Source organism: Schistocerca serialis, chromosome 2 (genome assembly GCF_023864345.2).
Source record: "Schistocerca serialis cubense isolate TAMUIC-IGC-003099 chromosome 2, iqSchSeri2.2, whole genome shotgun sequence".
In the NCBI taxonomy this organism is placed as follows: Eukaryota; Metazoa; Arthropoda; class Insecta; order Orthoptera; family Acrididae; genus Schistocerca; species Schistocerca serialis.
The window spans coordinates 1,080,509,364-1,080,522,444 of record NC_064639.1 but is presented as its reverse complement, the minus strand read 5'-3'; the positions used below and the strand labels follow the sequence as shown (position 1 = coordinate 1,080,522,444).

The 13,081-nt window shown below is 39.3% G+C and overlaps 1 protein-coding gene across 1 annotated transcript in view; it reads right to left on the bottom strand.

The window, feature by feature from the left end:
* LOC126458523 (nuclear protein localization protein 4 homolog) overlaps positions 1-13,081 on the bottom strand; it is a 252,649-nt gene that overhangs the window by 193,682 nt on the left and 45,886 nt on the right. Inside the window, exon 3 of the mRNA XM_050095626.1 lies at positions 1,490-1,848. Within this exon, the coding sequence (XP_049951583.1) occupies positions 1,490-1,848 (359 nt within the window). The remainder of the gene's footprint in view (positions 1-1,489; positions 1,849-13,081) is intronic.

Below are 13,081 nucleotides of genomic sequence, written 5' to 3'. Positions count from 1 at the left end.
GACAAATTCTGAAGGGTCAGAATACTGATACGAAAGGACACCTGTAAAACATTTTACTATTTTCTTCTCACATGTTGTATAATCTAAAAGTCAGTACATTTGCCATTAAGAGATCAAAAATATACTGGCATACTGGTGTATGTGTTGTCACTAATTTATGAAAATAATCCTCATAAAATAATACATTTAAACTTCTTATTAGTACACTGAACTTTAGGAGACAGTTTGCGTAACACAAGTTACTTGAAAAATTACTTTGCATTACTAGAGAAATCTGTAATTGGAAAAACTAATTCTGTAAATAGGTCTCATATGCTCTGAGTCCCAAAATATTCTTCGTGTTTACAACAGGTTTGTGCTTGTTCACTAACAGCCTCTCCATTCACAATGGTGGCAAACATATCTCATTGTGTATTCACATTGTCTGATATGTTGTCTTCAGTGATGAGAATCATTTAGTGACATATGGTGCTGTTTTAATATAGCTCAACAGTAAAACAGGCAAAGTGATATACACTGTCGTCATCAGTGGATGAAAACATGCAGAATAGTTGATTGATACTTTGTTTCCAGCTAAAACAAATATATCCACAATTCAACCCTTGTTACAAAGTTTTATATGGTTTTTGCATTTCCTATGTCAAGTTTTTTGAGCAACTCCTTACATTGGTTAACAAACCTGTCTCAGACGCCAGTCACATTATGCATAATGCATCAGGAACAGATTTTTTCACAGCTAAATTTTTATGTAAAATTAAATGCAATGCAGTCTTTGATGTGCTTAACGCACTTCTATCTTACAGAATGCAACAATGTTTTTTGGAACAACTGATCTTGGTCGACCTGAACACAGTTCATAACCTACGTAAGCACCACAACAAAATTCTGAAAAACCAACTGTAGAAAGTCTTCTCTAAAGGCAATTGGTTCCCAAAAATTGAACAAAGCAATGTGAGATTACACTATTCAGCTGGCCTTTACAAAAATCATAAAAATTACTCAATGAAGGGCTTCATGTAAGATTTTCGTTTTCTCACAGCTCTGTTTTTCCCCCCTCATTGCAAACAAACTATGTGGCGAATTTCTGAGCTGCCATTGTTTTAAAAAATGATAAATTTTAAAACAACAATAACATCACATCTCAGCAGTGCCATCTTAAAAGATCTTAAAAGAACTTAAAAATGCAACCCTTGTAATGCCAGCAAAATGATTTGTAAGAATTCTGCTAACTATTTGTGAGCCCACAGTAGCTGGCTACGAACAACAGTTTCTTTCAATCTGTACTATCATGAAAAAGGATAGAAGATTCTGTGAGAAAAAATTTATAGCCTGGAAGTAACTGTAAACTATGTTGTGAATAATGTGTGATTCGCCATGAACACACCTTTAGAATCCTCTATCATATCACAGCCTTATATAAGAAATGTATTTAATCACTGAACTAAGTTTCAAAATTTTCAAGCACCTGTCAACATTACACACTACTCACAGTTTATCATCCCGTTTACGTTGCACCTTCCCATCTAGTTTCCACAGCTGCTGATCAACTTCATCTTCTTGCAGTGGCACCACTGGTGTTGTCAAGAGTGCAATATTCTGACTGGGAGTGGATGAAGATTTCTCGGGATAGTCATCAATCGGTTCATCGTGGGCCATACTGTTGCTGCTGCCAGGTGATGGCTCTGACCAAAGCAGTGCTCCATTAAGAGGACACATATAAACCATATCACCATGGCGCAATCCACTTGAGCGAATGGTTCTTGAACGGGAAGAAATAAGTTCATCCTTCCTCCCACGTTCACGATAAAGAGCAAATGTGTACCCACTCAAACCAAAAGCATCATGCACCTAAAAGAAAAGAATATTATGTTTGTAACAACTTGCACTCTGTTCAGAGAGAAGCATGAAATTATGTGTGAAGGCATAAAAGTGCTTAAACATTCAAAACACTTTGTCAATTATAAAATTAATGTTAAACTGCAGGATCACGACATGACAATTACATTTATTTGATACACAAACACAAATGTTGTATGTGAATGCCCTGAACAATACTGCACACACACACACACACACACACACACACACACACACACACACACACACAGAGAGAGAGAGAGAGAGAGAGAGAGAGAGAGAGAGAACTGTCCCATAGTAGCCAAGCAGTATTTCTGTGCATTTAGTACAACATAAAACCACTTCACTTCAGTAGTTTGGAGGTAAGTGCTAGACTACACTGGTCAATCCTAGGATTTTTTATCTGTCACTTATCACTTCTTTCACCTCTGGCAATGTTTGTTGGTCTGAAAAATGGTGTGCTGCATCATGGTTTGGAATCCACATTAAATTGTTGGTCTCCATATATCTGGCTGGGTTAGTCAGTTCAAGGGTTGGAAAAAGACATCATGCCACCTCCAACAGGACCATACCTAGTAAATCACTGTGGTGTTCAAAATAATCTTTGGATTGATGACTGCTTTACCTATTTAAAGGCTTTCATGGCATTTTGTACACTACTGAAATGGTGAGTACCAAGATATTACAATGAACATGCATCACATTAAAAGGATCTTACAATTAATGGTGTACCTGTTAAACACAGATAAACAAACAGTGCTCATGGGCAACAGTGATTTCTTGTGTGGAGTGACAGAAGAGCAGTGGACAAAGGGGAATACAGGGAGTTCCCCCAGCACAGATCATTGTGACGAGTTAAATCTGTGTGCAAGAGTGAAACCCCAAACCCCGATTCCTCTGCACGAAGTTCTCTTCCTATTCAGCCACTCATTGACTGACTAGAAGTTTCAACCCGCAACTGCCTAAGCTTTAATCTACAAAAAAAGGTCAACAGGGACACTCTCAAGACACTATGAGATCTCTAGAGAATGGATATATGAGTGATTTCACATGTGGAATGACAGAAGAGCAGTGGACAACTGATCACAAATGTTCAACATAGCATATAACCTGCCAACAGTAAGAGGAGCGAGTTTGACTTATCCTAGAACCATATGTGGCTTTCATCCTACATACCAGCCCTCTGGAGCATCTAACTGAAAAGTTGATACACACAAAACTTGTAAAGATCTGTGTGACATTACAGAAGGTTCATTTACATCAGCACATGGCATTCAGTTAAAAACTACAAATATGCAACATTCCTGTCCAACCACACATACAAGTCGGAACTCTTTGGGGGCTAGAAAGACTAATGCGTATTTTTTTAATACAAATTATATCAGTAACAGAATGGTGAGACATTCATGATGTTTTCGTGCAAGAATTTTCAGGAAAAAATAAATTTCCTGTGAACACATCTGAAAAAAATTCCAAAAAGAGTTTTAAAGATTTACTACTGCTGATGGAGCTTTTGTGCGTAAAGCTCTAATACAAGGCAAAGAGAGAACTTATGCAAACTGCAGCAATAACAATATTGTCCTATAGTCCACATGAATGAAGAACAGAACTTGAGACAACATGAAATCTGCCACAATACAACCCTGAAATGCGCCATAGCTTTTTCACTGCAGTTATGAAAATATGCCATACAACAATGATTTTTCTTTAATAGTGTTATGGACTTTGCAACAAGCCACAGCACTCTTTGTAGATGCAAAAATTGCAATTACTTTTTGTCTATAATCTTCTCTAATTTCTCTTTTAAAATAATGGTGAAACAATCTCAGTTTCCTCAACATTTTTATTAATGCTACTTTTAGAAGTTATTACTACATTATTTGGTACACAGTCATCCGAGGTATGTTCTAATTCAGACCATAGTTCCTCTAAGTGTGGCATTTGAACTGAAAGTTCCTGTTTCCTCTACCAAGTATTATCTTAACAAAAATGCAGCATCTGTCACACACTGCAGCATTGCTACATCATCTGTCAGCTGCCCCTCTGGTTAAGGTGAGCAGGCTTTGTTGTGTTACATATTACTCTGGAAGACAAATGATACTCTGCAAACAAAAATCTATATATGAGTTATTATACAGGACAGCATAACTATTTCACATTTATTTTTTTATCTGCATATGGACAACCGTACTAAGGGAGACTGCACCTACATGTGGGGAACCATACCAAGGGACAATGTGTGTCTACAAGACGGCATGGCGATTGCAGTAACTTTGCAAGAGGAGGAGTCTGAATCACCAGCCTGTATTGGAGAAGCATGTTGTTCTTGGAATAAATACATGGAACAATGACAGAGGATGTAATGTGACTCAAACAAATGAACTTTTGATCGAACAGTCATTCTAAATTTTTTGACCTATGTAAAAACTTGTATGTACTGGTTTCGAGTTGGATGTTCTGAGTGGAAGTATGCTGTTATTGGAAGATTATTGTACTTGATTGTGGACAATATATACAGAATACAGATTGTGAACAATATATAGGGAATACACAGTCTGTTCAAAAAGTTCTGAGGCTGATTGTATTTCTGCATTATAAGCAATGTTAGTGCACTAACTATGGTGGTAGCTTGAAATAACAACTGCAAACAAACTATGTGCATTTGACTAGCCAACTGTGAGCAGGAGTGCTGCGTAGTCAAGGTGTGGCCATAGTGTGTCACAAATCACAATGCAGTAACGAACCAAGCATCTCGAAACCAAGCGTCCAAGACATTCTCCCAGCGTGTGTGAAGTTTGCCCACATACCTTGACTCCCAAACAAAAAACACTGTATGGATGGCTGCCACAACTCGAATGAAATGAAAAACGTCGACAACTCTTCTCTGGTAAAAAGAATCAAAGACGATGTGACTTGGTGCTATCAATAAGAATGTAGCACAAAATGATGAGATACAGAATGGGTCTCTCATGAGTCAGCAAGACTGAAGAAGATGAGAATGTGACACACAAGTTGAATAATGTCCCAAAGACAGACTTTTTGACACTTTCATATGGTTGCATGAATGTTTTGCGCATTGCACTCTGGTTGGGGAAGACTTTGTCAAACACCGATGCATTAAAATCACCATCTTAACATTTCTCCCTCTTTTTATTAAATCAATTACAAAAGTTTTGAGACTGATGAGGTATATATAGGAAAGACAGCCACATAATTACTCACAGAAGGTAATAGTTATTGTATTACATTTCCTTCTAGCAAGAGCTGATTAATGAGGAGACGAAGTCTTTTATTGCCACTTGCAAGGTAACGGCCACATAAAGCAAAACAACAATAAAAGCAGGATATTATTAAATCTCCACTAAATCAGGCACATCAAAACCAAGCCAGAACACTACATTATGGCAATCTAGTGCAGGATGCAGGGGTATTACTGAAGGAAAGTCAGAACATAAAAACAGTGGTAAGAACAATTAGTAAGTGGAATTATTTGAGAGAAATAAATTGTTTTGAGTAAACATGTATTGTGACATAATAAGGTGACCCTTGAAAACCCAATAAATAATTGAATGACAAGAAGTGAGCATATAAATATGAGGGTCATTCCAAAAGTAATGCCTCCTATTTTTTTGTGGGGACTCTGGATGTCCGAGCCAGATATCATTGGTGTAGTGCTAATGCTTGAACCTTCCTATTTCATTTGCAGGTGGTTCTGTTGTTCTGCGATAGTTGACACCAGCGGAGGAGTGTCCCAAAACGGAGTTTGATATGGACACGGCGTGTGATTGAATTCACCACTGCGTAAGATATTGTGTCAATTAAAATCCATTGGTGCTTGCTAAAGGTGTATGGAAATGACACCACAGACATGAGCAATATGAGGCGGTGGTACGGCATTTTCAAGGTGATGAAACAGCTCTGCACAAGTGGCCCAGTCGACCCTGCACAGCTGTCATCCCTCGCAATGAAGAGTGTCTGGATCAACTCATCCATGCTGATTGGTGGATAACGATAGAGAATTGTGTGCAAAGCTGAATGATGGCTGTAATGCCTTGGAAACAATGTTGGAATATCTTGGTTATTGCAAAGTCTGTGCGAGATGGGTCCCACATTTGTTTCAGGAGAACAAAAAACCCATCGAATGGAAATTTGCTGCGGGATCACAGAAAGGGACTGCTGTGTACAATAATCCATTGATCACAAGAGAAGTTGTTCAGAGGAGATTACAAAAAATAAACAGTTGGGGGGAGGTGGGGTCACATAAAGGGGTTGTACTAAACAAAGGGAAGAAATTGTTAGGATGACTGTCGAACAAGAGTGCAATTTAAGAAAACAGAGACATGAAACAAAAGTAAAAGTGACACAATTCAGAATTGGGGACCTAGTTCTTGTCAAGATTAGTGAAAGATCTAGAGCAATTAGTAAAAAAATCAATAAGTTATTTGACATTTACATTGGGCCATTTGTAGTGATTTCGAATCCTCATCCAAAAGCTTACAAATTAGTTTATCCTAAAACAAGAAAAATATTTGGGTTAAGGAATGTAGTACAACTTAAAGCTTAGGGATAAAACTAAACTCCAACCGAACAGGCTATGAAGGCCCAACAGTACCAATTGGCCGCCGTGTCATCCTCAGCCTACAAGCATCACTGGATGTGGATATGGAGGGGCATGTGGTCAGTACACCGCTCCCCTGATCGTATATCAGGTTAAAAGTAAGTTGTAATATGATGTGAAAAAGAAAAGTTAGAAGTCTTTTACATACTATTTCCTGAATACATAAAGTGTGATAAATGATTTTTATTTTATAACAACATCATTACACCCTTAAGGAAATATGTTTTCTTTGTACATTAAGAGTATGGAAATCTCTAAGGACCCAGCCCTGTACAATTTGCTTTTTAATTTAGCCTTCTGATGGTACAGCTATTCTCAGACTATTCTTTTACTTTATCCTTACTGCTGATGTCTGACTAGCGAACGTCAATTATCTTTTTACTAATACTGTGGAATTACGGGCATTTTGCATATTTGGAAGGAAAAAGTTGAAGTCACATAGAAAAGTCTTTCAATGACAAATGATTAGATTAGATTTGATTTGATTAGATTAGATTAATACTTGTTCCATAGAGATCATGAATACGACACTTCGTAATGATGTGGAACGTGTCAGGTTCATAAAAGATGTATGTACACGATATTACATTACAGAAAATGTTGCATGACACTAATGTTCAAGGTCCCCCCCCCCCCCTTTCCCTTAATTTATATCTAAAAATTCAGCCAATGAGTAGAAGGAGTTGTCACCTAGAAATTTTTTTAATTTATTTTTAAATGTTGGTTGGCTATCTGTCAGGCTTTTGATGCTGTTTGGTAGGTGACCAAAGACTTTTGTGGCAGCATAATTTACCCCTTTCTGTGCCAAAATCAGATTTAACCCTGCATAGTGAAGATCATCCTTTCTCCTGGTGTTATAGCTATGCACACTGCTATTACTTTTGAACTGGGTTGGATTATTAATAACAAATTTCATAAGTGAATATATATACTGTGAGGTTACTGTGAGGATCCCTAGATCCTTAAATAGAAGTCTGCAGGATGACCGTGGGCTCCAGCAATTATTCTGATTACACGTTTTTGAGCAATGAATACTTTTCTACTCAACGATGAATTACCCCAGAATATGATGCCATACGAAAGCAGTGAATGAAAGTAGGCATAGTAAGCTAATTTACTGAGATTCTTATCACCAAAATTTGCAATAACCCTAATAGCATACATAGCTGAACTCAGACGTTTCAGCAGACCATCAATGTGATGCTTCCAGTTTAACCTCTCATCAATGGACACACCTAAAAATTTTGAAATTTCTACCTTAGCTACAGACTTCTGTTCAAAGTCTATATTTATTACTGGAGTTGTGCCATTTACTGTACGGAACTGTATATACTGTGTTTTATCAAAATTTAAAGAGAGTCCGTTTGCTGAGAACCACTTAATAATTTTGTGAAAAACATCATTTACAATTAAATCACTTAGTTCTTGGTTTTTGGATGTTATTACTATACTTGTATCATCAGCAAAAAGAACTAACTTTGCATCTTCATCAATGTGGAATGGTAAGCCATTAATGTATATAAAGAACAGTAAAAGACTTAAGACCGAACCCTGTGGGACCCCGTACTTGATAGCCCCCCAGTTTGATGAATCAGCTGTTGTTTTAACATTACATAAACCACTTATTTCAACTTTCTGCATTCTTCCAGTTAAGTATGAATTAAACCATTTGTGCACTGCCTCCCTCAAACCATAATGATTTAGCTTATCTAAAAGAATTCCATGATTTACACAATCAAAGGCCTTTGAGAGATCACAAAAAATACCAATGGGTGATGTCCGGTTATTCAGAGCATTTAATATATTTGATCAAGAAATGTTAACCTTACAAAGGGTCTCAATCTGTGTACTGAAACAATACTTTCTTTCTGTATTAATTTCATCATATTTGTGTTCTGTGAGCTCATCACCTACACAACCAGATACTGAAAGTTATGTCACAGGTTACGTTACATGTATGAGATGCATTTTGTTTGGCACTGGAAGAGTTTGTTGAAGGAGTGGACTGTACACACTAACCTATACTTACACACGATTTAAAACTAAACTGTGATGAGTTATTTTTGAATGAACACTTAACTACGCACACAGAATTTCATATTTGAAATCAGTCAGTTGCACAAGCAATCTTAAGAAAGAAGCCACACACATGAATTACTATTGATTCTATGCTACTAGTAGAGGGAAAATGGAGTTAATGATACAGACTATGATTGTGATGAATATTACTTTACACTACTGTTCTTACCATCAAGCTACTGAGTGTCTTGACATACCGTTAGGAAGAAGTCATTAGGGTTTGTCAACAGAGTCTCAAACATGCTCACATTAATGAGTTCTACATTGTTCCTGCTACACACCCTACTAAAAGTGAACATATATACTGAACATATATATACCCTATTATGTTACTGAAAATATCTCACTGATAAAAAATGAATTATCTATGTTTTATGGTGCATACACAGAATCTATTCAATGACATATTGAGTAATACACAGAAAAGGTTGTCTGAGTAATGTGAGTCACAGCAGTTTGTGCAGCCATTTAGCCAATACTCTTGTCACTCACTCACAACACACACACACACACACACACACACACACACACACACACACACACACACATTTTTACTTTCTTGTATTTATGAATTGTTGCTGTTCAGGTATTGTAAGATCAACGATCAAAGAGCAAGATGATTAGAGAGTTTTGTTGTGTATTATAGTATTTTGTTACATTTGCATTTTACATTTTATTATGGAATAGCCACAAGGCCTCAGTGGTAAACGAGGTGGAATCCAAAATTTTCAGTACTGGTGCTGCCATTTGGAAAGTAGTAGTAGTAGTAGATCTTTGCACAGCTAGGTGGCGAGAGCTACATATCTGATAAGTCAGTGTGCGAAGTGGCATTCAGCTGGGAGGACGTGTTGCGTGTCCACAGTGACTTCCATAATACTCTGTGTTTGATGTGTGGCGATTTTATGATGGATCCGCGAACAGAACAGCGCGTGTGTATCAAATTCTGTGTGAATCTCCAACCTTCTTGTCACGGGTTATCACCGGCGACGAGAGCTGGATTTACGGTTATGACGCAGAGACAAAGTGACAATCGTTCCATTGGAAGAGCCTGGACTCTCCAAGACCCAAAAAAGTGAGACAGGTGAAGAGCAAAGTGAAGACCACAATCATAGTTTACTTTGCTACCAACAGAATTGTGCGCAAAGAATTTGTCCCACCCAACCAAACAGTGAATACCGCGTATTACTGTGATGTTTTGCAACGGCTCCATGAAAATGTGCGGCGACGACGGCCCGAACTTTGGCATCAAGGGAACTGGCTGCTGCATCACGACAACTTGCCCTGTCACGCGTACTTCTTCACCAGGACCTTTTTGGCAAAAAACAACCCACTGTACTCGCCAGATTTGGCACCTTGTGACTTTGTGCTATTCCCAAAACAGAAACTCAAGTTGAAAAGTTGTTGGTTCGACACTCTAGAGAGGATTCAAGAAGCATCACTGGCAGTGATAAACACCCTCAAAGAACAGGACTTCCAGAAAACATTTGACCAATGGCAGAAGCACTGGGACCGGTGTGTACGTGCAGGTGGGAACTACTTTGAGGGTGATGGTGACCATTAGTCCAAAGGTAAGGTTTCCAGCAGATGGCAGCACCAGTGCCGAAAATTTTGGATAGCACCTCGTACTTGTAAACTTACACTTGAGTTGAGGTTTGTTGAGAGACACATTTGTATACATGAATTTCACTTACACTGCATTCTGCAAGATGTGTAATTGTAATACTTGTGTGAATAATTTATAGGAGATCACAGAGCTGTTGAAATGAAAATTTATTACTGAGTCATGATGTTTACACTTTCAGCATTTTATGTCAAAAGAATATTTGTATTACACACACAATGACAGCTGCTTGCACAGAACATTTAAAATAATTTGAATGGGGGTCACTCTGGATGAGCTGTGGTAAAGGATAGTTCTTTGCTTACTGTAAATTGCTGAACAGAATTTGTATATAAGCTATCACTTGTAGAGACACTTATGACTGGTTTAATAATTGAAGACATTGGTGCAAGAAGAGGATAACTCTCATTTTTAAGGAGGCACAAACAATTAATTTAAAAAATTCTAGACACAGTATTTCATCCTATCATTTATACAGGGTGAGTAAATGTCTGAAGGTTACTTTATAGGCACCAAAGCGAGAAGCATAACTTTTTCCTTTTACATAGCATTAAAAAATTGGTTTACTGATAAGAATGGAGCTATTCCCTTTTTGCACCAAGGTCTTCAGTTGTTAATCATATAATTTCTACATTGAACATATTAATTTGTATTGCTACTTACGGTAAAGAAAACACATTAAGTTGCAGACAGACCCAATTAAAAGACACTTACACAAAGGTTTAGGCCACAGCCTTCATCAGCAAAAGAGAAATACACACCGTTCATACACACACGCAAACACACCTCATGCACACATGACTACCAACTCCGGCAGCTCATGCAAGAATGCAACTATTGCAAGGGATGGAAGCAGCAACCGGGAGGGAGGAGGGAAGGGAAAGGGATAGTAGTGTACGGCTAGAGGAAGACAGGAATGCTGTCTGGTGGAGCAGGCAGGGACTAGAACGTCAAGAGGCTCAGAGTCAGGAGGTTGTGTGGCAGGTAGGTGGGGAAAAAGGGGGTAAAAAAGAGAGAGGAGTGGGAAATATGGACAGCTGCATTGGCAGAGGGTGGCTAATAAAGACGGTGGGAGACAAGAATGGGGAGGAGAAGACAGAGAGGGAGGAAACCGTTGAGTGGAGGCTGCAGGGACAGTATGTTACCGTAGGTTGAGGATGGAATAACTACAGGAGCAGAGAATGTGTTGTAAGGAAAACTGGCATCTGTGCAGTTTAGAAAAGCTGGTGGTGGAGGGAAAGACTGAGAAGTAAAGGGGTCATTGAAATCAAGCATGTTGTGCCATAGGGTGGTCTACATTGCTCTTGGCCACAGTTTGGCAGGGCTATTCATCACAGTGGACAGTTGGTTGGTAGTCAAGACAATATAAAAGAACGAGAAATGATTGCAGCAGAGGTGGTAAATGGCATAGCTGCTTTCACGGGTGGCCAAGCCCCTGATGGGTGGGATAAACCTGTGATAGGACTGGAACAGGAAGTGCTGGGTGAGTGGACTGGGCAGGGCTAACACTTGGGTCTTCTACAGTGATATTATTCTTGTGGCAAGGGTTTGGGATTGTGAGTGGCACAGGGATGGAGGAGGTTGGATGGATGATGGAGTACAACCTTAGGAGGAGTGGAAAGGATTTCAGGTAGGATGTCTCTCATTTCAGGGCATGATGATATGTAATCACAGCCCTGGAGAAGAATGTGGTTTAGCTGATCCAGTCTAGGGTGGTAGTGGATGATGAATGGAGCACAATTCTTTGCGGCTGTTTCTTGGGGGTGTGTGGGAAATGACTGGGAAGATCTGTTTGAGGACTAGGCCTGGGGGATTGTGCCTGTCTGTGAAGGTTTTGGTAAGACCCTCAGCGTACTGAGTAAAAGAGTTCTTGTCAGTGTAAACAAGCAATCCCCCCAGTGGCCAGGCTGTACGGGAGGGATTTTTTGTTGTGAAATGGATGACGGCTGTCAAAATGCGGGTGGGTGGTGAGTTTAATGTGGACAGAAGTGCAGATGGAGCCATCAGACAGGATGTGTCAATGTCTAGGAAGGTGGCATGCCTGTTTAAGGAGGACCAGGTGAAGCAGACAGGAAAGAAGGTGTTGAGATTTTGAAGGGATGAAGGTAGGGGTGTCTTTGCCCTGAGCCCAGATCATGATAATATTGTCAATGAATCTGAACCAGAGTAGGACTTGGCATTGTGGGAGGCTAGGAAGGTCTCGTGCAGATAGCTCATAAACAGGTTGGCATAGGAGGTTGCCATGCGGGTGCCCATGGCTGTATGTATGTCTCTCCTTCAAAGGAGATGTAGATGTAGGTTAGGATAAAGTAAGTAAGGTGTGTCAGGAATGAGGTAGTGGGTTTGGAATCTGAAGGACATGGGGAAATATAGTGTTGATAGCGTTCAATAGTGATAAGACAATGGGCATGAGGGATGTTGGCACATGGGGAGGTGGCATCAATGTGATGAGTAGGCAATGAGGGCAATGCTGCTCTCTGCCAACACACCTGCCCATATTTCCCCACTACTTTTTTCCCCACCTACGTAGCACACAGCCTCCTGACTGAGTCTCTTTGTTCCTCCCCCCCCCCCCCTTTACAGTATTATCCCTTTCCTTTACCTCCCCCCTCCAGATTGCTGCTTCCATCCTATGTGATAGTTGCATTCTGGCCCTAGCTGCCAGAGTTAGTGGCCATGTGTGCGTGAGGTGTGCTTCCTTGTGTGTATGAATGGTGTATGTTTCTCTTTTGCTGAAGAAGTCTGTGGTCTAGAGCTTTGTGTAAGTGTCTTTTAACTGTGTCTGTCTGCAACTTAAACTGTCTTCTCTATGGTAAATAGCAATCTACCTTTACCTACATCACTGATATTCCTGCCCAGAGTTTCCATTGTTTGAATATACAATCATGTAAAGAAACGGAAAATAA